This window comes from Hemiscyllium ocellatum, chromosome 34, assembly GCF_020745735.1.
Source record: "Hemiscyllium ocellatum isolate sHemOce1 chromosome 34, sHemOce1.pat.X.cur, whole genome shotgun sequence".
In the NCBI taxonomy this organism is placed as follows: Eukaryota; Metazoa; Chordata; class Chondrichthyes; order Orectolobiformes; family Hemiscylliidae; genus Hemiscyllium; species Hemiscyllium ocellatum.
This window is the reverse complement of record NC_083434.1, coordinates 23,601,321-23,627,895: the sequence shown is the minus strand read 5'-3', so window position 1 is coordinate 23,627,895 and position 26,575 is coordinate 23,601,321. Positions and strand designations below refer to the sequence as shown.

The window sequence follows — 26,575 nt, the reverse complement described above, 5'->3', positions numbered from 1 at the left end:
CTAGTCAACAGAACATTAATTAGCAAGGTCCAGACTGTTACAGCATTTTAATGAGCCTTCCTGCCATTTGCCTTGATTCCTCAATTATTTTGGTGTAACCTTATTGAACTCTTTGTTCTGTCATGACACAACATTAGAGAGCCACTACTATTGACTCTGTAGAGTGGAATTTACAACATCTTGCTCTCAGGACAAGGATCCTCTTGGCCTGATGCACATGGACAAAACAAAAAGCTACAGGAAGTAGTGAATCATGTGTTCAACTCCTTGATTTGAGTGCTCAGTGGCCAATGCTTCACTCCAGAAGTTTGAAGTCATAATTTTTTAAAAATTTAAACAGTGCAACAAATTAAAGCCTAATGCCCATACAATAGTGTCAATCTTATCACTGTCTGTCATCTTGCAATGATTGGTGCAATGAGGAGCTGCATCATGTGAATAAGTTTGATAAATGTTTGTACAGAGTGATGTTGATTTTGCTGATGTACTTACAGGAGCATAGTAGCTAGATACAATGTCCTGTTTTAAGCAAAAAAGTTACCTGAGCTACTGATTGGTTTTTAGTAACTACTCCAGCAAATGTAACTGTGGGTGTGCAGATTAAATTGGGTTTGGCTCTGTCTGTGCTAGCTATGCCAATTTCTCTAGTTGGACAGGGCACTGAAAGATGAACTGTCACTTGTGGATCCATTAAGGGGAACATCTCCAAAGATGTAAAGCCATAGAAACCTGACAGATAGAGAGCTGGGCCGAAGGCATAGTAGTGATGGGAAACAAGGAAGTTGACCAATTTAAGTTTGAACATGATTTTGGGGCTTTGATGGCTCTCATTTTCCTACCCAAAATTCTTGATTATGTTGTGCTTGAACAATATATCCCCCCAACTTTCTGACTTTATTCATCATTCTCAGGAAGAGATATCACTGACAAAGCCACCTGTTCTTGCCCATCCTGGGTTGACCTGAGAAGGTAACTGAGTGGCCACATTTAAGACACAACCCTGGAGTTTTGAAACAGGGGTCACACAAAAGCCACGTCCAACCATGGGAAAAGATTAAAACTTTGGTCAAAGAACTGGTTTTTAAGGAGCATCTTTAATGGTGCAGAGACAGGTAGAAACACAAATAAGTTTGGAAAGGGAATTCTAGAGCTAATAGCCTAGGCAACAAATGTCATGGCCACCAATAGTGGAGAAAACAAAATGGGAGATGTACAAGAGGTCAGCTCAAGGTAGAGAAGCAAAGATATCCTGGAAGGTTGTGAGACTAGTGGAGAATATAAAGAGTGAGGGACAAGGCCACAAAGGGACTTTAAACAAAGATAAAAATTTTAAACTTATAGAATTGCTTGACTTGGAGTCAATGTCCATCAATGTACAGGTGGGTGATTCATGAGTAAGTATTGGTGTGGACATGGACAGCAGGTCTTTAAATGGCTTCAACATTACTGAGGATAGAACAGGGAGGAAGGCCAGGTTTAGAGATAACAGTCACAAAAGCACAGATGAGAGTTTCAGCAGATGAGCCAAAGCTGGGGCAGAGTAGGCAGTATTACAGAAGTGTAGAATGACCATCTTAGGGGGGTGTGAGTGAATGGTCAGAAGATCACATTGGTTTCCACTTAAAGACCATCAGGAAAGAAAGGGATGTTCCCTTCATTGAAAGACACTAAAACAAAAAACATGGTTTCTGAAAAAATCTCTTATTTCCAGACATTTTCAAAAGGTCATGGTGGAGATTGAGCACACAATCTCTGGATTAATTAATCTTTTAACTAACCATCCTAGTAACCAGCTACTATATTAGCATACACACTGTACTCCCTAACTCACTGTATGACCAATGTGTAGTTTAAATCATGATTTTGCTCAATAAAATATACCAAATGATAACATGATGCATGATAAATATATAGCTGGAATTTAATCAACCTGACAAGGGTCTCTTGCACCACTTGGAGAAGACCTGAGAGTTCTATGGTGGCATTAAGTGCCCTTTCTGATGATTAGAAGCCCATCATCAGGCTTACTTGGGATTCAGGACTTTAACCAAGAACTACCATGCATTCAGAAACCAGCAATTCCCCAACTGCTGGCCAGCACTGGGAATCGCATACAATTTCCATCCACCCTGCAATTTAATCACCAATGGGTGACTCTTTTGCTGCTGGGAGTTGGCCTCTCCCTCACTTAGGTGGACATATTGCTGCCACATAAAATCCACTCCAAGGAATAGCATAGAAAGTTGGTAAACATACCTGTAGTCCCGGATTTCCTTTGTTGCCTTTTTCACCTGGTGTGTTGATATTAATACCAGCACTGCCCTTAAATGAAAAGAGAGAAAAAAAGAATGGTTTTTTTAAGGTAAAGTATTCCTTCCACTCCTTCAAAAACAGGATCTAACATTAGACTTTCCCTCATTTCACAGATTTGGGCAAACCTGGTGCACACTTCCGGAATTTGCTGAGTTTGCTCCTTAAGTGTTTGAGGTTTCCTTTTTTATTTAAATCTTATGATTGTTTCCTTTAAATAATAACAAAATAGAAATGACGTTTTTCATAGAGATCCAGCAGAACTAAAGTGAACTCTTGTTTTTTTAGCAGACACATGTACATACAGAATGTGGCGTGGCATTTTTCAAATTCTAAAAAAGACATGTTTGAAATATTGAGTAGACGAACACAAAAACATCAAGAATTGGTGTGGGTTTCAGGGCTTTCTCACTCTATTTTCCCCCCTGTTGCGTTTTGGTTTGAATTCAGGTCATAAATAAATTAAAAATAAATCGTGTTTTTCTCTTGATTTCAATAGAAATTAAAAAGTGGGGATCTGAAATGTAGATGGCTGGATCAATAGATCTCAGTTTACACAGTTGACAACAATCAAGATTCCTTCTCGTTGGGTTTGTAGCCCTCTGGGCTCCTCTTTTTCCAACACCTCTTTCCACTGCAATGATTCAGAGCATAACAGTTCACTCTTTCTCATGTTCACCCTCCCATTTCAGTCAATGATTAAAAAAAACTAACAAAAACAAATACAAGACTTTGGGACTGGACTTGATCCAGAATTATGAAATAATGTATCTTTAAGTATTCCAATGTGTTGTGATGTCAAATGGCCAATTAATTTGGTACATGATCAAGTTCTTTATGTTGCCATGTTCATGACAGAGAAGAGTTAAACACAAAGCCATTTCAATGACTGAGATTTATGATGCTTGATGTTACAATGGTCTAATACATTGGCTGCTTATCCTACTCTGTGTTCTGAGATACATAAATATTAGCAATTAAGGCTAGTATTGATGTGAAACCTGATTATTTATTGTTTACCATCACAGAACTCTACAAGAATTGTCTTATCAGGAAAGAATGTTTTCAGAATACATAGAGGAATATATGCTTTAGATTTGCCTTGCAGCCCAGCACCAGATAATATTTTGGCAAGTTCATGTTGCTGTTGGCTGAGCTCAATGAGCTGAATTTTATTTTAGGTTTCAGGATCATGATGTCAGGATCAAGTATGGATCCAAAACCAAAACTTGCTGCCACTGGAGTGAGGCAACAATAATTTCCAGAGGCAGTCTCCTAATTAGTTGTCTCGAAACTCTGATAGGAGGAACCTATCAGAGGAAGTGGGCATTGTTGAAACAGACCACATTGTGCATTCTTGGGTTGAGAGCTCTGATATCTATTGGAGTTCTGAAACAACTGAATCCCAGGGAAAACATTACATAATTGGCAACTTTGACTCTCTGATCTATACTGTCAATTGAATAATAATTATTTACAACAGATAAAGATATTTTAAGTGCTTGCATCCTCTGTTTTCAATATTTTAAAAGGTCTAGAAGATTGGCACTTTTATTTGGCTGTAGTGAAAGGAGTTTTATTTTAAGGAAGTGGGGGGTTTGGGATGAATGCCTATTTTAAACACATACTGTTGGGCTCACAACTTCTATAGAATGGGCACAGAAGTGCCAGACCTTGGCATGGAGGGTCTGAGGACCCTGGGACTGGATGCAAGGCAACGAGGATGATTGATGGCTCTCTCAACCAAACTACAGCTCACAACTTCTCAGAGCTACCAATGAATCTTTCAAAGCTGGACCGATTCTGTGAACATTTTGGAAGACTAAGTTGCGCCTGTCCTCACACTGGAGGCAACTTGGACCCTTACATTGCACTTCAGATGATTGGAAATCCTGGGAATTTTGAAACCAGGTCCCAATTACCATTTCATCCCTCCACAACTACATGAAAATCCAGTCCAGAAGATCAGAACAAACTAGTCTACAACTTTCAGTCCACTTTGTTGCACCGAATGCAGCCTCCCAGAGTTGAAATGAACTACAAGACTATCCAATAATTTCTAGAACAACAACTTTTGACCTAACTCTTACAGATGCTCCATGGGCAGTTCTTAGTGTGGTAAGATTTCAATTCATTTCTTACAATGGCAAACACATGTTCTTGTAAAACAGCAAATGCTTCTCTGTTGATTAATTTAGAGCTGAAAATGTGTTGCTGGTTAAAGCACAGCAGGTTAGGCAGCATCCTAGGAACAGGAAATTCGATGTTTCAGGCCAGAGCCCTTCATCAGGAATTCCTGATGAAGGGCTCTGGCCTGAAACGTCGAATTTCCTGTTCCTAGGATGCTGCCTAACCTGCTGTGCTTTAACCAACAACACATTTTCAGCTCTGATCTCCAGCATCTGCAGACCTCACTTTTTACTTGTTGATTAATTTATCTCAGTTTTTGAAGCTGGGTCACAGAGACCCACCGTGTCTGTCATTGTTGGAGTGAAGCTTCCTTAGTGTATCCGAGGCCGGTATGAGCATCATTGTTTACACACAGCAGTAGCAGGAATAAGCCCAAGACTTGGAGGTAGTTCCATGCAGTGCAACATAAATAGTTACGACATACATAGGATAACTTGCTGAAGTTCTTAATATGAAAAGTGCAAGCTGATATCACATGGTATGGTTGATTTGCACCATGTCATGGTACTGCCAGTCAATAGCAAACAGTTGTACAAACAAAACTTTTCCTGAAATGTCATTAAGCTTGCAGAGTGGTTGAGGGGAATGTTTATGAGTCAGTACTGTTTCATCTATTAACTGTGTCTTTTAGAAATTCAACTATACACTGTTTTTGATTCCTGAATGTTCAATGAACCCTTAGAAAATAATGAACAATGGGACAACATATTACAGGTGGACAATCCTTTATCCAAAATCTGAAAAAATCTCAGAAATCCAAAGTATTTTTTGTGAAGTTTTTTTTCTCATTATCAAAGTTGTTTGGCATGCAAACAGTTAATACAATTCCACACCCACTCGACCCATATCACTCAGATGTGATATAGTGGCATAGTCCACCACTGGCTGGCATCAATCCTGCCTCAGGGCTAGTCATAATCACAGGTGGGTCTGCTGTTCGGTAATTTTTTTTTGTATTTTACTATGAAAATGTCATTTAATCTTTCATCTGAAAAATTCCGAAATCCAAAGGACAGCTGGTCCCAAGTGTTTCGGTAAAAGGATTGCCAACTTGTATTCACAAAGTATCCATTCTGAGTTAAATAGGTTCCTCTGTATCTCACAGGGCCATATCATTTTACTTACCGGGTCTCCACGTAATCCAAGTAGACCACGCTCACCCATGTCTCCCTTCGAGCCTTTCTTACCCTAAAATAAAACGTTTGATTATTCCCATGAAGGCTGCAGTGTTAGAGCATTACTTTGAAAAGTAACATTTCTTTGCAACTACTTTCCGCGGTAGTTAGATAAATATATCAAACTGCAATGTAATTTTGATAGTTACATTGTTTTAAAGTTGAGGAATAGACTTTTACTGTAGTCATAAATGCAAAATAAAATCATATAATTCTACTATATACTCACTTGAATGCACTACTCGCATAATTCCCTATACAGTTATGCAGTTTCTCTAAATAATGTCTTGATATTTTCTCATCAAGTGATGTCATGACATGACTCTAGAGCATGTGGGACTTGAACATAGGCCTCCTAGCTTAGAGGTAGGGACACTACCACTGTGCCAAAATAGCTTATTTTAAACTGGTGCCAATCTTTACTCAATGTTATATTTAATTACAAAATTACACAGTTGATACATAAACTTCCTATCCCAGTTTTAGTCGGTGTCTGTTTATATAGGCCTGAGATATTTTCCTAATCAACCTGTCCAGATAAGTCATGACACACCTCTGGAGCAGGTGGGACTTGAATGCAGGACTCATGGCCCAAAGGTAGGGATACTACCACTATACCACAAGAGATGAATCTCCATTATGTAATGTCTTAGTCTATCATTTTCATACCATGTTACTACTAGAGTGACAACATTTAGTTAGAGCTTAAGATACTAAATCACACAGGCATAGCAGTGTCTCTCCAGAGATTAATGACAACAATCAGTGAACTTTACTCTTCAGTAATGGGATTTAAATAGCTTTCACTTTTTATGACTACTACTTAATTAAGAAAGGACAAATAAACTGCTGTTCCTGAAAGTAAAATGAATGGAACAGTTTGAAAGATATGCAATGATTACAAGTTTCTTTGGGTCAAGTTTCATTTGAGTGTCAGGAAATGCCAACAAAATATATTACCAGATATCCTGGCTTCCCGTGTTCCCCAGCCTTGCCCGGCTCTCCAGCCTCTCCCTGTGAAAACACAATCTTGCATTAACACATGCACATAAAAATGAAAAGTGAATTCTGACAACTTTCTATCACCAATTACCTGCTCTCCTTGGATTCCATCAATACCGCAGGTCCCTTCGTTACCCTGTTACAGCAACAATATTGGGTATTAGCATAGTAGCAAAATCAGACGATAGATAACAAGAAGCAGTTGTGTGACACTGAAATGGAAGAGGAGTAAATAAACCAGTTTTACCTTCATTCCTCGATAACCTGTCTTTCCCTGAAACATAATGCACAAATGTAAGAATATAATTAGCAAAAGTTGGAGCGTGCTTTTGGTTGCTGATGTAAGAGATGAATTGAACAGTTACTTACCTTTCTGCCTCTGTAACCTTGGCATCCTGTGGATCCTTGATTGCCAGTGATACCTGGTGGGCCTCTTGGTCCCTGTGAAATACAATAAAGCTTCACTTCCAGGGTACTGCAAGAAAGTTTACTTTGTACCCTGCACATCGTCTGCATCAGAATATTGACTGGGACTGGCTGATCGATCCTGCAGCTTGAGTCCCATTGCTCCTAAGCTCCTTTTAATGTCAACAAAGGGAATGCAAGAGCTGAAAATGTGTTGCTGGAAAAGCGAAGCAGGTCAGGCAGCATCCAAGGAGCAGGAAATTCGACGTTTCAGGCATAAGCCCTTCATCAGGAATGAGGAAAGTGTGGACACACTTTCCTCATTCCTGATGAAGGGCTTATGCCCAAAACGTCGAATCTCCTGTTCCTTGGATGCTGCCTGACCTGCTGCGCTTTTCCAGCAACACATTTTCAGCTCTGATCTCCAGCATCTGCAGACCTCACTTTTTCCCCAAAGGGAATGCAAAAATCTAGATTTGCTGTATGTTGCCAAAATATAAAAGTTGATCACACTTTATTGTACTAGCATCCTTTATAAGGGCAAAGGACTGATCAAAATATCATTAAACTGATAATGTTAGCCATTGTAGTGTCAGATAATCCTGTTATCCCCAATCAATTAACATTGTAAACCAGAAGAACACAGATATAAATTAAAAGCCAATAAACTTCTCCACTAATGACAGAAAATAAACTAACTCACCGTATCCCCGTCTAGTCCTGGAAAGCCAGTGGGCCCACGCTGGCCAGAATTTCCCTGCAATAATGACACATCCATTAAGTAATTAGTAACAATTATAAATGTATATTTTAATCTTAGAATGGAAAACAAACTTGATGTTTCAATGCAAAAATAAATTTTATATTGAACTACAATTATCGGATTCATGGTTGGTAGTTTGAATATAATTTTAGTTTTAGTAATTAACTTTTATGTGTTAGGTTAAAGCATCAGAAAAGAGAAGATAGAGTGACAAAACTGCGGCTGAGTTTAAGTATCTGGAGAAACTGTAAATGAGGGATAATTGACTTGAAGGTCAGTTTGAGAGAACACCAGAGCAGGCTATGTTGTCATTGAGAAGAGTAGAGATTAAAAACTCTTTCCAGTTTCAATTTGTCTGTCTGTTTGTTGGCAGAGATTTTTAGTTGCAAATTGGATTTCGTGGTTTGCAGCTCACTGAGAGATCTAGACAAAATTAAAAAAAAATAAAACTCTAAAGTTATCACTGACCGCATGATAAGTGAGTGAGGCTAATATCAGTGTGAATCTTGTGAGAAACAGAAGATGTAATGTTGTCCATTGTGGGGAGGCAATGGCCTGGTGGTACTATCTCTAGGGGTATTAATCCAGTGACACAGGCAATGATCTGGGGATCTGGGATTGAACGCTGCCAAGGCAGATGCTGGATTTTGAATTCAATTTTAAAAAGTCTGGAATTAAGAATCACATGATGACCATGAATCCATTGTCAGAAAAAAAAACCCATCTGGTCCAATCATGTCCTAGAGGGAAGGAAAGGGTCATCCTCGCCTGGTACAACCTAAATGTGACTCCAGACTCACAATATGGTTGACTCTTAACTGCCCTCTGGGCAATTAGGGACGGGCAATAAATGCTGGCTTAGCCAGATACACCCTTATCCTGTGAATGAATAAAGAAAAAAAAAGCCTCGTGTTTTATTGCAACAGAAAGTAACCAGCAGAATACTGTGAAAACATTGGAAACCTTATCAGAGTGAGGGACTACAGCCTCCACTGTCAAGGTGTGGTAATGAATGTTTCAACTCTGATAGCTGAGAAAAATTCTTGAGCGTACAGTACCACACTTGCAGTACATCAGTACATCTTACAGAAAGAAAAAAAACTTTAAGATTGATTTGTCTTATAAGAAAATTCTTGGGGAAATGCGAAGTAAATGTTTTGCATAACATTTCTGGAAACAAACCATTTTGTTAGGACAATAATTTTGTCTCTGTTTAATTCTTATATCAATAATAAAGTTTGTGTGGTTGAAGAAAATGTGAAATCTTGTGCCAAATTTCTCTCATTAAAAGAAAGTATTCAAGTTCCTTTGTGAATGTTAAAATGGTTCCTCACTGGATCACAACAATTTTAATAAATTTCAGTAGTGTTTAAAGTTCTGATTTGGGGGTTTGGTGTGTGAAATGAGGGAAATGGGAAAAAAAAGTATTACCTAGCTCTGCTATTATGCCTGCTTATGTGTATCTTTAGCTGAGAAACCAGTGATAGATGTGGACTTTCTGCCTCCCCTCTACACATCTAGGGGGAAAACGGCAATGGCGGAGATGGGAAACCCTTGGAAAATATTCTGGATCTTCTTTCCAAGCGTTAGTGGTCCTACTACAGAAAACCAAGAGACGTCATCGATGCTGATGAAGTCCATGGGGAGGTTCTTTCATTTTAAAGTCATCTACTTCAGTGGAATTTAACTACTTTTCTTCAGATAAATGCTCTGTCGTTTCTATTGTAAGATGTTACTGTTAAAAGCCGAACTGTATCCAATGACAAGAATGTAACTGAATCTGTCTTGTCCTTTGGAATGGTGTTTGATCCTGTTCCATTAACTACACTTAAAGCCCATTTTCAACACATTTCCAAAATGATGTGAGTTTGTTTGAATACTGAGGTCAAAACATTCATGTGAGATTCATTTTGAAAAGTGGCAACGTATGCAGATTTATATTCTATAATCCTTCAATTTAATGGGAGAAAATAGACATTGCATTTGCTTGTTTTTACATCTTACCGCATCCCCGTTTCTTCCAGCATTTCCGTACCCTCCTGTTTCTCCAGTGCAAAGGCACTTTACATTACAACATTGCTTTTCCGCAACTGCTCTCTGTTTTTTTTAAAAGAAGGATAGAATTGTTAATTCAGTTGTTACAATTTTAGAAAAAGCATATGAATCCATTCATGATAATTAATGTTTTGAAACTTCACTGAGCAGCTGATTTTTCAACAGAATAAATTACTACTAAATGGACCGATATTATCATCAATCATTAATACAATTAACTAAGATTGGGATTTCTTTGTCTGAAATTTCATTTTCTTATAGAAATTTAAAAAGGCAAAGTTACCATGATCTTACTAGACCATAGGGACACTCTTCTCAATGGAGAGATAAAGACACAGCTGAGGGTCACTATGCTTCAGGTGAGGGAGGAGTTGAGAAGGAGAGTTGTTTGTGGTAACCTCAGCCCTTTTTTGCAGAACTCTACAGAATGTTGAACAATTATGTCTTCCCTTTCAAAAGGACACTTACCATCTTTTCCAGCAAGGCACTTTCCATATTGCCAACTTGCATTGATAGTTGGTCTTTGTACGCAAATCCAGTTCCAAACTCAATTTTATGTATTTCATTAGCATCTACAGCACCTTCCATAGCCACTGGGATGAGTGCATGGACTCCTGGAATTACAAATTGCGCACTAATTATCATACTGCTATAGGTAGTATGAAGATGAAGTGTCTAACAGCTGCTATTAATCTACAAAAACAGCTTTGTTGTAAGGGGTATAGAATATAAATGCAGGGAAGACCTGATACAATTGTTCAGTGCACTGACAAGATCACATGTGGAGTAATGTGTACAGTTTTGATCTCTTTACTTAGGGAGGAGAATGCTTACAATCAGTTCCAAGAGGGTTAAGAAATTTGATTCCTGAGTGATAGGTGGCTGTTTTGACCAATTTAAGATATTGAAGCAGCTCCACTCTTTTTAACCCTTCTTAATTGATTCTGATCTTATTTAACACACAGCAATCATAGTTTAATTAAAATATTACTAATTACAGCATAATTGAAGAAACCAATTACCTGGTTCCCTTGAATGAAAGATTAATTTTATTCTCTTACTACTCTCAAACCCATAAATAATAAAATTGTGTCATCAGTTGCAAAAAACAGGCTGTAGGTTTAAACAGAAGGGAGTGGAGAGAACACCTCTCATCCAGACATGAAAATGAAGGCCATTGCAGTTCAATTTTGTAAGAGTCCTTGACTTGTAAGAATGATCTGAATCCAAACTGCTTGGTGGTAGTCCTGTTTCTTCAGTATTGGTGAAGTTTACTAGATCTCCTTGAATTCTCAATGAATAAGCTGCATTTTCACCAGGCACTGACTTGACGGTTGAGAGACAGAGAACAGGAGGTTTCCAGCTTCTTGTTGATATCAGTTCATATTTCTTTTTTGCCCCTGCTTTGCCGTTCAAAAGATGCTGCCTGAAATACAGTGCTTTTGTGAATTCTGGTGTTTGGCATCATTCATTTTTCAAACAGGCTGATCTGCAAGTGACTTCAGAAAGTTGCAAATCAACCAAGAAATATAGATTTGAGTTTCAATGGTTTTTTAAAAAAATGATGTTCATTTCATTTACAACTGATCCTAGTTGCCAGTTTCATGAGCTTGACTCAACCTGGCCAGGTTATCATAGCAGGCATTTTAGGTCAGTATTTGTCTGTTTCAGAAGTCACTTTAGCCTATGGAGATTGTAGGTATTGAAATCAGCTGAAAGAAGACAATATTAACAACAAAATCCATTATCCAGCTGAGGATGTTGATCTGCTACAGTCTTTTTAAACCCCTCTTAGGTGATTAGCACAATACGCAACATCCACAGTCCTTTGTCTTTTTGTTTAAATACCAGTAGCCCATGTTTATCATTTTCATAAAATTATACAATGAGGAACAATTGAACAGATTGAACCTCCAAAAAAAGAGACGCCCAAAGAATGAGAAGTGATCTGATTAAAACATTTATGATTCTGAAAAGATTTTCTGCGTTAGATGCTGATAGGATGTTGCCTGTCTTGGTGGAAATCTAGAACTACCAGGAAATGTTTTTAAACAAAATGTGCTCTATTTATGGTGGAAGTTAAGAGGCATTTCTTTCTTTTAGATGGACATAAAACTTTGGAATTCTCCACCCAAGAGGTATATGTTGTCTAAGTCAGAGGATCTTTTCCAGGTTAAAACAGATTGATTTTTGAACTATAAGGAAGTCAAGATAGGAGAATGGTGTTGACACCAAGAAGATCTGACTAGCTATGATTTTATTGCAAGGTGTTTTGAGGTTCTATATGAGCCATTATAGTTCTTGTGTTGTTTTTTGGCTCAGTTGGCACTTAATGATCAAAAACATCACAAGCTACAGTATTTTCATTGTAAATCTACATTGACGGAGAGATGAGAAGATTTTAAATTTGGATTTTAAAGGCAAGTAGACATGAATAATCTAAATTTCTGTTGGCTAATTAAACTGACCGTGTAGAAACTGATCAAACCTAACGTCAGCCTGGAGAAGCAAAGACCTTTCCTATTTTTCCTGATTAAGGTGGAGTAAGGAGTAATAAGAAGCAACAGAACTCCAACATTTACTCATTCCCTCTGTGAAATTACAGTGCAGGAATTAGACAATGGCTTTCTGTTTTGTATGGCTCATTGTTACAGTTGGCAATGCCATTCTGTGTGTTAATTCACACATTATAGCAACTGTGTAAAATAATTTACTAAAAAGCTGATGATGGAAAAATTACTGACGCACTGTTGTACAGTGCAATGCTCTCCGATCAAACAAATGAAAGTAAATCTGTGATTAAACCTCAAATGCAATGATCAAAAATGTAGCATTTTGCTTCTGAGCTACTAATTGTTTTGATCATTACTCATTAACCAAGAGTTCCAGTGCCGCATAGATTTCCATGTTATGGGTTCATGGTTGTGGATGTTCAAGTTGTGAAGTTGCAATTTGCCTTCCAAACCTGGTCACAGTAGACAGGACCAACAGTGCCCTGGCAATGTGGAAGTTTCAGGAACGCAATTTTTAGCAGCTTTTGAATCCAGCTGATCCACTTGCCTCCGACTCCCAGGTTTCCCTTGGCCTTGATAATCACGACGTGGACCTGTCTCAATTAGCTCTGCTTTTTAAGGAGAATGTGTGGGAGTCAGGATTGAAGTGTAGTGGAAGACACCAGGGATAAGAGTCCAGGAATCTTACTGGTAGAGTCTGAATGTGGATAGGCACCAGCAAGAACCTCTGGTGCATGCCAGGATGTGACAGTGTAGTCTGTAAGGACACCTAGGGAGATTGTCTTCCCTCTGGAGACAAGACGGGAGGCAGCCTCAGAAAACAAGCAAATCTGGCTAGAGCTGGCAATAGATACTTTTTTGTTAGGCAACAGAATCAAAGTTTATCGGGAATAGATGCAAATGTGGAATTTGAAACATAAATTACATATTATCTTATTGCAAAGTAAATCAGACTTAATTATCTGAATTAATTCATTTATTTATTAATCTACTTAATTGTCTACTTCTGCTCCTATTTCATGTCTTATTTGCGAGCTAAAGAGGTCAACAAGAGTCTGGTGTGTCACTGCTGGATACATAATCCAAGAAGTTTACTGAGCTGATCAGTGCAATAGTGTGACATGGCACCTTCAAATACCAATCCCTTACTCTTCCTTCCCTCATCTGCTCCTACATACTACTCTTCAGACCAACATATTTGGTAGGTGTACCAATCTCTTTCTGAAGAGCCACCTGTTCACTTTGCCATCATATCAACCACCAAGGGATTGCAATTGTTGCATAGCAGCCTCCCCGACAGTAAACCTCCACAAATGCAATGTTAACATTGTCTAAGAAACATTTGAGAGCTCACACTTGTCTTTTCTTTCTTGTAGGAGAAAGGACCTCACAACATCAGATAAAGACAGAGAACAGGACTTTGGCATACAGTCATTGCCAACTTGAACATCGCAGAGGAGATGGCAATAGAGTTGGCAAGGTCTCAGAATAGCTGTCCGCTGGAGGAGAGTTAGGAGCAGTAAACATAACACTATGTCATGGCATAAACATGATATCAGTAGCCACTGAAGTGTGATAATCTGCAGAGTGATGACTTGGAATACTCTTCCTTTATCAGTTCTAATTCAGAAGGACAGTAGAACTAGGAGCCATTCAGCTCATCAAGCAAGATCCACCATTTAATAAGACAATCACTGGGGCCTTTATAGCACTTTGCCACTTGTTACCTGTAACTTTTGATTGCTTTGTCGATTAAAAATCTGACTAATTCAGCCTTGAATAAATTCAGTGACCCAGTCTCCACTGCTGGATGAGCAAGCGAGGAGTAATGGCCCTCTGAGAAGAAGACATTGCTCTCTACCTCCAAAAACATGACCAGCGTGGAGGGTGAAGTCTCCTCAGTGGAGGTCATGTGGTGAATCAGACAGGAGCAGGTTTTGAAGCCAGTACAGCATGGGAGCATCTCTGTCAGAGGACACAGGACATTCCAAACTTATTTCAGCCAGACAATGACCCCTCTGAGTGGCCAATGAGGAAGAGGACTATTTTGGAACTGCATCAGAACATGGACAACTTCATTATAATTTTTCCAGAGGCATTGCTGTGTACCTTAAAGAAATGCTGGAGCAGTCAATCTCTACCATGAGTGTCATGATGCATCAAGCTATGCTGGTGCCAACATACATGGAAAGAGTGAAGTTAATGGTAGTTGTCTTTTCCACAGGATGGGGAATTTCAAGATAAGGGGGTACACTTTTAAGGTGAGAAGAGAGAGATTTCACAAAGACATGAGGGACAAATGTTTTACACAAAGGATGGTTCGCATATGGAGTGAACTTCCTGAGGAAGTGAATAATATAGGAACAATTACCACATTTAAAAGACATTTGGTTAAGTATATGAATAGGAAAGGGTTGAAGGGATATGGGCCAGGAGCTGGGCAGGTGGAACTAGTTTAATTTGGGATTATGTTTGGCATAGACTGGTTGGACCGAAGGGTCTGCGTCCGTGCTGTATGACTCTAAGATTCTAAATTGCAGGCTATGTACATGCTAGTCCTCACCAACCTTACATTTAGCCTGTGAAATGGGATTAAGCAAACGCCACTAGGTTTAAAAATCTGGTCACTAAAGTGCAGCAAACTGCACCCCAAATCTTGGATAACAGAGCAGAGTGAGTGAACCATAAGACGGCACAAGGAGAAAGACAATACAAAAGTGAGACCTCTGTTAAAAGCAGTTTTGAGCTTTCATACCCACCCTCCATTCACTCCAGGACAGAATCCCACATGCTGCCTTCTCTCCCAATGGTTTAGTCGCCCCTCCACAAGCGTAGGTAGGTCAGCTTCTAGCAGGATCTTTACAGTCTTGAAACTCCAGGGGCTTTTGTTAAAACAAAATTGAGAAGTCTGACTTGGGATACAAGCCAGCTACTTGTATCTGAAGATGCATGGGATGTGGCACTAAGGAACACCAGGAAAAGGAAGACAAAAATTTGTAGTTGCACAGAAGTGTGCAAGTGGGTCCCATTGTGTTATATTGTCATTTCTGTGCAATGCTTATGATGAATAAACTTTCTGGGAGAATTCCAGCATCTGCTTTTCCCTGTTTTTTGCCTGGCACTTTTAAAAGACATTTGGATAAGTACATGCATAGGTAAGGTTTGGAGGGATATAGGCCAGGAGCAGGCAGGTGGGACTAGTCTAGTTTGGGATTATGTTTGACATGGACTGGTTAGACTGTTTCCATACTGTATGAATCTAAGACTCTATCCAAGTGGATTACACCATTATGCAGAATGTTTGACAAATTTACACCTTCATTAGTTAGGGCACTGAGTCAAGAAGTTGGAAAATTATGTTGCAGTTGTACAGGATGGTATTGAGGCTGCACTTGGAGTACTGTGTTCAGTTTTGGTCACCTTGCTTTGGAAGGAAGTTATTAAACTGGTAAGAATGCAGAAAAAATTTACAAGGATGTTGCCAGGATTCAACGGTTTGCGTTATAGGACGAGGTTGGTCAAGCTAGGACCTTTTTCTTTACAGCGTAGGAGACTGAAGGGAGAACTTATAGAGGCATACAAGATTATGAGGGGCATGGATAGGGTGAATGCTCTCAGTCTTTTTCCCAAGATTGGGGAATCAAGGACAAGAGGGCATCACTTTAAGTTGAGTGGGAAGAGAATAAAAGGGAACCTGAGGGACAACGTTTTTTTACAGAGAGAGTGGTACACATATGGAATGAGCTGCCAATGGAAGTGGTTGAGGTGGGTACATTAACAACATTTAAAAGGCATTTGGACAAATATATTGATAGGAAACGTTTGGAAGGTTATGGGCCAAGTGCAGGGAAAAGGGGTTAGCGTTGATGGACATTTTCATCAGCATGGACCAGTTGGGCCAAATGGCCTGTCTCCGTGCTGAGAAAAGGAAAAAAGAAAATAAAACAGAAAAAGATGAGTAGTGGGTGTCAAGGAAGAGAGCAGAGCATGGAGCTGCTTTACACAGGAGTCTAGTGGAGCACATTGGGCTCACAGACCCTGAGCCACACTTCAGTGTAACTGAAGTGTACCTTAGCCTGTCATTTGTCTTTTCTGAACACCTCTGGCAGCTGAGTGAACAGTAACAGATACCCTCATAATATCAGTCTCCTCATATTGCTCTTCCTCATCTTCCATACGAGCCTTCATCCTCCAGTTTTGCAGCAGGTTTGCATTGATAGTGGTGTGCTACACCATGCACAATCAGAACACCCATGTTGATGCAGGTTGAAGAGGACCTCAGATCTCTCCCACTACCTGAATCTGACCTTCAGCCTCCCCAGCTGTTTTCTCATTTACAAGTCTGGTACTCACATGGCTTCTTTCTGAGCAAGACTGGCAGAGCTTATCACAGGTATCATTAGTCATATCTGCACAGAGTAGATTGTGTCTCAACAGAGCTATCTATTGATGCTGCATAGGTGTAAATATATGTGGGAATCCCAATTAAGGCTCAATACATCGTGTTCAACTCCCCAGGTTTCTTGCACTGATATGAATGTTAAACATGGAAAGAACTATGGGTGCTGTTAATCAGAAACAAAAACAGAAATGGCTGGAAAAACTCAGCAGGTCTAGCAGCAGCTGTGGTGAGAAATCAGTGTTAATGTTTCAGTTCGAGTGACTGTTCCTCAGTTCTGAGGAAAGGTCACTCGACCCAAAACTAAACTCTCATTTCTCTCCCCAGCTAGAGCCATAGAATCATAGAGATGTTATAGCACGGAAACAGACCCTTTGGTCCAACGGCTGCCACACTTGCTGAGCTTTGTCAGTAATTTCTGTTTTTCTTCCTTGATGGGAGACTGATTAGCAAGGTTAGATCTCACGGAATACAGGGAGAACTAGCCATTTGGATACAGAACTGGCTCAAAGGTAGAAGACAGAGGGTGGTGGTGGAGGGTTGTTTTCAGACTGGAGGCGTGTGAGCAGTGAAGTCCCACAGGGATCGGTGCTGGGTCCATGACTATTTGTCGTTTATATAAATGATTTGGATGTGAGCATAAGAAGTATAGTTAGGAAGTTTGCAGATGACACCAAAATTGGAGGTGTAATGGACAGTGAAGAAGGTTACCTCAGATTACAATGGGATCTTGGTCAGATAGGCCAATGGGCTGAGAAGTGGCAGATGAGTGTAATTTAGATAAATGCGAGGTGCTGCATTTTGGGAAAGTAAATCTTAGCAGGGCATATACATTTAATGATAAGATCCTAGAGTGTGTGGCTGAACAAAGAGACCTTGGAGTGCATGTTCATAGCTCCTAGAAAGTCGAGTCGCAGGTAGATAGGATAGTGAAGAAGGCTCTCCTTTACTGGTCAGAGTATTGTGTACAGGAGTTGGGAGGTCATGTTGTGGCTGTACAGGACATTGGTTAGATCATTTTTGGAATATTGCATGCAGTTCTGGTTTCCTTCCTATTAGAAGGATGCTGTGAAACTCGAAGGGGTCAGAAAAGATTTACAACAACGTTGCAAGGGTTGGAGGGTTTGAGCTGTAGGGAAAGGTTGAATAGGCTGGGGCTGTTTTCCCTGGAGCCTTGGAGGTTGTGGTGTGACCTTATAGAGGTTTATAAAATCATGAGGGTGATGGATAGGATAAGTAGACAGGGTCTTTTCCCTGGGGTGGGGGAGTTCAGAACTCAAGGGCATAGATTTAGGGTGAGGGGGAAAGATATAAAAGAGATCTAAGGAGCAACTATTTCACGCAGAGAGTGGTACTTGTGAGGAATGAGCAGCCAGAAGAAGTGGTGGAGGCTGATAAAATTGCAACATCTAAAAGGCATCGGGATGGGTATATGAATAGGAAGGGTTTTGAGGTATATGGGCCTGGTGCTGGCAGTTGGGACTAGATTGGGTTGGAATATCTGGTGAGCAAAGACGGGTTGGACCGAAGGGTCTGTTTCCGTGTACATCTCTTATGTCTCCATGAGCAATACAGGTGTGCAAAATGGTGAAACTGTAGTGGTCACTTTTATGACTTCCCGGGCCTGTCATAATTCTAAGTGTTCTCTCATTTTGACCGGTTATATCAACAGTAAAGTGCGTATGAATATCAGCCTTGACCAATATGCCATTCATCAACTTAGAGATGCATGTGAGGGCTTCAGATATGGGTTGGGCCAATCCCATAAGCAGATTCTTGGAAGGAATGAGAGGCAAAGCTTAAGAATTTACTTTAACTACTACTGGGAATGGGTGCCAAGCAGGTGCTCTTGGAAGAAGGACTGCTTCCACATGGTCTCAAATCTGGGAAAGCCGAGTTTCCCTGAGCTCAGCCTTGTAGAGAAGGCACGTCATTTGCTTGTATGCCTTTTGTTGAAGGAAGTGCCTCCATCGGGTTGGAGTCCTGTGGAGAGTCAAGTCATATTTGAGGTGAAGGCTGCTGGTGGCCCTGCTGTGGTGCTCTTCTTGTGCTGGTGCTGCTCCAGATGGTGGTCCTCCTCTTACTGGTGGTCCTTCTGAGGTGCTGCTCCAGATGGTGGTCCTCCTCCCACTGGTGCTCCTCCTACTGGTGGTCCTCCTGAGGTGCTGCTCCAGATGGTGGTCCTCCTCCCACTGGTGCTGCTCCTAAGGTACTGCTCCAAAAGATGGTCCTCCTCCCACTGGTGCTCCTCCTACTGGTGGTCCTCCTAAGGTGCTATTCCTGCTGGTGGCCCTCCTGTGGTGCTCTTCCTGTGCTGGTTCTCCTACTAGGGTCCTCGTGAGGTGGTGCCCTTACTGCTGATCCTCCTGATGTGCTCCTCCTCTTGTTTCTATTCTGCATCTGAGGTCCAAGGTGGGGCTGCATTAGCTAATGTCATGCTGCTGAGAAGACTTACAGTAGGAAAGTGCAAAAAAAGGCTGACAGTGCAGGAGTGACTTTCAGATATTTTGTAAACCATCTGCAGAGCAGTGAAAGCATGATGTCAGATCAGGCCTCTCACTCAGGAAAGGAAGCAGCCTAAAGACATCAGGATTTAAAACCTTGCTCGCTTGGCCCAGTAGCTCCTTCTACTTTCAACCACGTTTTCTGATTGAATCCCAGGACCCCTTAAAAATGTATGATTACAAATATCAAGTCAAAACCCAGTAACAAAACAGCAGTTCATGAGGATTTCACATATTTAAATAGAGATCTATCTCTTTCACAGGGGCTTGGCATTCCTTAAACACCAAGGTTGGGTTAAATGTAGATATCAGTGGTATCTGACTAGCTTCTCAAGCATTTTAACCTCCTGCCTGCACACAAATCCAATTACCTTGACAGCTGAGAAGTCCCACTATCATCAGGATCAACAATACCAAAACAAGCCATTTTGAAAAGAAGGATATATTTACCATTTTCTCTGAGCATTTGCGATGTTCGCTTGAGGTGATCTAAGGAGTCATCTAATCCATCCGTGAAGAATAAAATCACCTGAAAATCAATTATATTTAAACCAATATTCTTTTGATCAGTGACAATCCAAATGATCAATTAAGAGGCAGAAATTATATTTAAACAAATTACATTTAAACAAGTATTATTTTGATCATTGACAACCCAAAGAATCAATTAACAGACAGAAAACGACAATTTTCTTACCGTGACCAGACTTATACTTCAATATAATAACTTCCATACAGCTGTTCTTGAATTATTCTAATTCAGGACAACATGTAAGTTCTTCAGTAATAATACACTTTTCGTAAGGTTTGCTGCAACTCTTTACAAAAAAAAATAGGAAAACTACAAGAACAATCTGCCCTAATTTATTAGAAATCGTGGGCAGAATTTGAGAAAGGACATACTGGATTTAGAGGGGTTGCAGAGAAGGTTCTCTAGGTTGATTCCAGAGTTGAAAGGGTTGGCTTATGAGGAGAGACTGAGTAGACTAGGTGTATTCATTGAAATTTAGGAGAATGGAGGGGGGAGGGGGGTGGAATCTTATAGAAATATATAAAATTATGAAAGGAATAAATAAGATAGAAGTAGCGAGGATGTTTCCACTGGTGGATGAATCTAGGACAAGAGGGCACAGCCTCAAAATTAGATTTAATTGAGAAGGAACTTCTTCATCCAGAGGGTTGTGAATCTATGGAAATCCCTGCCCAGTGAAGTAGTTGACATTACTTCAACAAATGTTTTTAAAGGTAAGATAGATTTAGTTTAACAATAAAGGAATTAGGTTTATGGTGGGAGGGCAGATAAATGGAGCTGAGGCCACGATAAGATCAGCCATGATCCTACTGAATGGCAGAACAGGCTCGAAGGGACTGATGGCCTAATTCCTGCTCCTCGTTCTTATGTTACTTTCAGGGTTTGAGGCAGAATTGCGTCAGATTTCCAGTATGGTCTATATAGCGCCATCGAGATGTACAGCACAGAAACAGACCCTTATGTCCAACTTGTCTATGATGACCAGATATCTGAAATAAATCCAGTCCCATTTGTCAGCATTTGGCCCATATCCCTTTACACCCTTTCTATTCATATACCCATCCAGATGCCTTTTAAATGTTGTAACAGCTTCCATCACTTCTACTGGCAGCTCGTTTCATACATGTGACCACCACTATGTGAAAAAGTTGCCCCTTAGGTCCCTTTGATATCTTTCCCCACTCACCTTAAATCTACGTCCTCTAGTTTTGGACTCCTCCACCCCAGGGAAAAGATTTATTTACCCTATCCATGCCCCACATGATTTTCTAAACCACTATAAGGTCACCTTAGCCTCCACACTCCAAGGAAAACTGTCCCAGCCTATTCCACCTCTCCCTATAGCCTAAACCGTCCAATCCTGGCAAAACCATTGTAAATATTTTCTGAACCCTTTCAAGTTTCACAACATCTTTCCTAAAGTAGGGAGAGCAGAATTGCACACCAGAAATGATCAGGAAATCATGCATCACCTTTAATGCTTTTGACCAACATTAAAACTCATTCACAGGATGTGGGCACCATTGGCCAGGCCAACATTTATTGCCCAGAGGCAATTAAGTGTTGATCCACTGCTGGTGGTCCTGTTTCCACATGTAGGCCAGACCAATTAAGAATGGCAGATTTCCTTCCTAAAGGGTAATAGTGAACTCAATGGATTTTACCTGACACTGTCATGGTCATCATTAGACTCTTACTTCTAGATTATTACTGAGTTCTAATTCAACCGTGACAAGATTTAAACATAGGTCCTCCTCAGAACATTAACTGGGTCTCTGGATTATGGTCCAGGGCTAATGTCACTAGGCCATCACTTACCCCATGATACATTTCTCACTAGGCAGCAGCAGGTTGTCAATTTGGGGGACTATGGCTTGTTAAGCATCTTTTTAACTTGCCTTATTGATATTCAGCTTCTTATTTGACTTAGAAATCAGAGGGGATGCCTTGCAATTTCTGCTCGTTGCCTCCTGCCAAGTATCTCCATGTTGCTTTGGACCAAATCAGCTACGTGCACACATCTTCTACAGATACTGGCATCCAGCATTTACCAACCCAACACCATCTTGGTACTTCTCTGTACACTAGCCAGCTACACAGGAAACACAGACTTGCAGTGGAGGGTACACCAGCAACTAGCATTGAAAGGATGCAGCAAGGACACTTTGCATGCACTGATAGGGACGCAGACCGCCGATTGAACCATGTTATATCTTATTGTTTCTCATTTACTTTCTTAGCATTCACTCACTGAGTGCCTACCTGCAGGCTTGACCATTCATGCCTTGCCTTGACTCACTGTGCCAATTAATGCACTATGTACCAGTAACACTGCACATGGAGCGAGTAGAGAGCCAGATCTGAAAGTCTTAGGGGAGCTATCCTCACTGCAATGTCTAGAGATACTGGTCAGTCAGAAATCCTGGCATAGTGTGTCAGCAGTGCCCTGACTTTGAGATGAGGCCAGTGGGTACCCACACCTGACACAGTCACTTCATATGCCAGGGATTGCAGGGTTAAAGGTTAGCACTTTTAAAAAAATCTGTAATTAAGAATCTAATGATGACCATTAATCGATTGCTGATTATTGGGAAAACCCATCTGGTTCCATCATGCTGTTTAGGGAAGGAAATCTGCCACCCTTACCTAGTCTGGCCTACATGTGACTCCAGATCCACAGCAATGTGGTTGACTCTTAAATGCTTTTAGGGATGGGCAATAAATGCTGGCCTAGCCAGAGATGTCCACATCCCTGCATAAATGTAGAAAACAGATTGTGAATCACTGTCACATCATATCTGTTATCCAATTCATTGACAGAAACCCCCTTTGTTACAATAAGAACATATAATAAGAATCGACTAATTCTGTAAATGCTTTAAAGAGTATTGTTAATAAAATTATCAACGGGAAACATTACCTTGATTTTTGAAGTAGATTCATTGAATTTCCCCCAAAACGATTCTAAAGTCTTCGCATTTAAAATAACTTGACTGCTTGTCTTGACACCTTTCAGGCTATTCGCCAGTTTTGAAATGTTTTCATCAAATCGGGTCTCATGGACTGCCACGCCATTCTTGTCTTTGATATATACCCCAACTCTTGTTTCCAAATGGGAAACTGACTCGCAGCTCACCGTCTTTAGAGAGGTAATTACTTTGAAGATTTCATCTAGCTTTACTTGCAATGTATTTTGACCAGCAAGTAAGTCTTCAAACTGTCTCTGCTCTGAGGTGTCAAATCCCACAGCAACATCAACCGTGCAGGCTGGAGAACAAAAGAATAAATGGAATGGGAAACAGCTCTTCAGGTTCCATGGATATTGCACATACATGATGTACAGCAGCTCTACGGTTTTAACAATATCTGTTTATCATCATCATAGTCAAACAAATCAAGATGAAAAAGTTGGTCTGAGTTATTGATACGAGACACTCAAATGTTGTCTGTTCTAAGAGGCTCTGTATCAGAAGTGCCGAGGACAAAAAAGAACGACTCAGTGATCTGAACATTATTGCCTACAGTAAATATTCACGCCTGCAAATGTGAGGTCTTATTTACAATCAAGGCATCAATGCTGCTGCAGTTTACCGGTCCCGGGAGTATAAGAGTGTTTGAGACTTGCGGCAGAAGCAGGACTGGGTGACCACAAGCTGGGGCCCCAGATAGTTCAATAGTAGTCCAACATTTTTATGTGGGCTGCACAGATTCATTAGAGACAATTGGAGGAACAACACCTCATCTTCCGCCTGGGCAGCCAACAGCCCGAAGGACTCAACATTGAATTCGCCGATTTCAAATAACCTCCCTCCCCATTCCCCGACTGCCTTCCCAGTCCCACCCTTCCACTTCTCCCTACCACCAACCAGATTCATTCCTCCCATTGACCAACCAGGTCGTACTCTCTACTTGCCTTCACCTATCCCCACTTCCCCACCCTGCCCCCACCTCCTTCTTTATCTGCAGCTCCTCCTACACCCACGCCCCTGTCCTGAAGAAGAGTTACACCCAAAACATCGACTCCTCCACCTCTTGATGCTGCCTGACTTGCTGTGTTCTTCCAGCCTCCTGCCTATCTATTGAGCAGATTCTTTAGCGTTACTCTTGGTATCCTCACTGCATATGTTTTGTCATAGGTTGAGAGCAATACAGATAGTTAGTGTTTCGATGGATAGAGGATGCCAAGATGGTCCTTGAATGTGCAGTGTCAGCTCATCATGGTAATTCAATGTTGCACATAGGCTGCCAATGGAGTAGGGAAGCACTTTAGCTGCCCATCCCAAGATTGGTTCTAAGAAGGTGGTGGTTGCAGTCGCAAAGCAAGGAAGGTGGTTCTTATGAGTGAATAAGGTGAGATAGATGTTGGCTCTATTTATCAGTACTTTGTGTCAATTTGACTTAGTTGGATGCACATTCTATTCCAACACAATTGGTTCAAGATTTGTTATGGACACCAACACAAAGAGCAATTTCAACATATGACAGGAAGGTCAGTTAAAACACGACCAATTTCAAACTCAAAATCAAACCCACATATTTGCAGTTTTAACAGGGGTCAGATGCAAGTGGCCAATCTACTTGTGTTTAAATATTTTAACAAGGTTGTAGTTTTAACATGAATCCAGTTTTAACAGTAGCTGGCTTGGATTTCTCTGCTTTTTCCCAGCAGCCCAAATAAACTGTTAAACTCCATCATCAATGTGGCCATCTATTTTCCCTTAATTAGGTGCCCATCTGACTATCTCCATGCATGCCCATGCACCACCATTTCAATCTCTACAAGGACACACTTCAATCTCTGGGATGATGCGCTAAATCCTCAATACACCCCACACCTGCACTGCCCTCTTACCATCCAATCAATGGTTCACCCCCTTCCCCCTTCCAATCCCTTCAGGGGCACCACCAACCAACTATATTTCTCATGGTCACTGTTAACTCTGGTTTCCCACAGTCGGTGAACCCTCAGTCTCTCCCTCCCTCTTCTGTGGTCACTGGCTACAACCTCGTACAACAGGCCTGGTTGGCATGGCAACCAGCCTGCCTGTTCAATCTGCCTGGTCACAGGCCCTGAGAGAAACCTGCACACAATCGTTGAACTGTGCTCCGGGTCCCTCCTCCCACCAGAAGTAACATGGTCATCAAAGGAATAGTCACTTTTATTCAGTGTCATGGCGTATGAAAGTGTAGCTTGCAGCCTGGATGAACAGACAAATTCAGTAGGCCATTCAGCACCTCCAGTCCCTTCCGTCATTTGATAAACTCATGGTTGATTGGAATGTATCCTCACACTTGCTTGTCTATTTTGGATACCCTTTAATGACATTATCTAACTCAATCTTTTAAAGATATTCAATGTTTCAGTCTCTGGGGAAGAGAATTCCATTGAGCAATAATATTGAGAGAACAAAAATCCTTACCTCCATTATTAATGGAAGGCCCCTCTATTTTTAAAGCATGTCCTCAACATAGGTACACCACAAATAGATGCAGCAGTAAGCCGTTCAGCACCCCGGCTTGCTCTGACATTCTAAAAGATCATGGTTGATAGAGTCATAGAGTCATAGAGATGTATAGCATGGAAACAGACCCTTCGGTCCAACCAGATATCCCAACCCAATCTAGTCCCACCTGCCAGCACCCAGCCCATATCCCTCCAAACCCTTCCTATTCATATACTCATCCCAATGCCTCTCAAATGTTGCAATTGTACCAGCCTTCACCACATCCTCTGGCAGCTCATTCCACACACGTAACACCCTCTGCGTGAAAAAGTTGCTCCTTAGGTCTCTTTTATATCTTTCCCCTCTCACCCTAAACCTATGCCCTCTAGTTCTGGACTCTCCGATCCCAGGGAAAAAAACTTTGTCTATTTATCCTATCCATACCCCTCATAATTTTGTAAACCTCTATAAGGTCAACCCTCACCCTCCGACGCTCCAGGGAAAACAGCCCCAGCCTGTTCAGCCTCTCCCTATAGCTCAAATCCTCCAACCTTGGCAACATCCTTATAAATCTTTTCTGAACCCTTTCAAGTTTCACAACATCTTTCTGATAGGAAAGAGACCAGAATTGCACGCAATATTCCAACAGTGGCCTAACCAATGTCCTGTACAACCGTAACATGACCTCCCAACTCCAGTACTCAATACTCTGACCAATAAAGGAAAGTATACCAAACGCCATCTTCACTATCCTATCTCCCTGTGACTCGACTTTCAAGGAGCTGTGAACCTGATCTATCACAGTCTGCAATTTTCCTTTGTACCAGCTCAGCACAGCCATCAGCTCCCTGATATTTCACTAATCTACTTCCTCTTTTTAATATTTCAGTTGTCTAGCCTCCAAAACTCTCTGAATTTGATACATTTGCTACTCTCTAAAGGGAGAAATTCCTTTACACCTCATTTTTATATAAGTGACTCCTTATTCTGTAACTATATGTTGTGAAACTTGAAAGGGTTCAAAAAAGATTTATAAGGATGCTGCCAGGGTTGGAGGATTTGAACTATAGGGAGAGGCTGAATAGGCTGGGGCTGTTTTCCCTGGAGGGTTGGAGGCTGAGGGGTGACCTTATAGAGGTTTATGAGAATTATGAGGTGCATGGATAGGATAAAAAGGCAAAGTCTTTTCCCTGGGCTCGGAGAGTTCAGAACTAGAGGGCATAGGTTTAGGGTGAGAGGGGAAAGATATAAAAGAGACCTAAGAGGCAACGTTTTCACACAGA

General features: G+C 40.8%; 1 protein-coding gene across 1 annotated transcript in view; it reads right to left on the bottom strand.

Annotated features, from left to right (window-relative positions):
• Positions 1-26,575, bottom strand: part of LOC132832331 (collagen alpha-6(VI) chain-like) — a 182,892-nt gene that overhangs the window by 57,020 nt on the left and 99,297 nt on the right. Inside the window, exons 17-27 of the mRNA XM_060850253.1 lie at positions 22,769-23,115; positions 19,767-19,845; positions 10,369-10,514; positions 9,850-9,942; positions 7,786-7,839; positions 7,047-7,118; positions 6,925-6,951; positions 6,769-6,813; positions 6,636-6,689; positions 5,626-5,688; positions 2,257-2,322 (exon numbers count right to left, since the gene is read on the bottom strand). Coding sequence (XP_060706236.1) covers positions 2,257-2,322; positions 5,626-5,688; positions 6,636-6,689; positions 6,769-6,813; positions 6,925-6,951; positions 7,047-7,118; positions 7,786-7,839; positions 9,850-9,942; positions 10,369-10,514; positions 19,767-19,845; positions 22,769-23,115 — 1,046 coding nt within the window. The remainder of the gene's footprint in view (positions 1-2,256; positions 2,323-5,625; positions 5,689-6,635; positions 6,690-6,768; positions 6,814-6,924; positions 6,952-7,046; positions 7,119-7,785; positions 7,840-9,849; positions 9,943-10,368; positions 10,515-19,766; positions 19,846-22,768; positions 23,116-26,575) is intronic.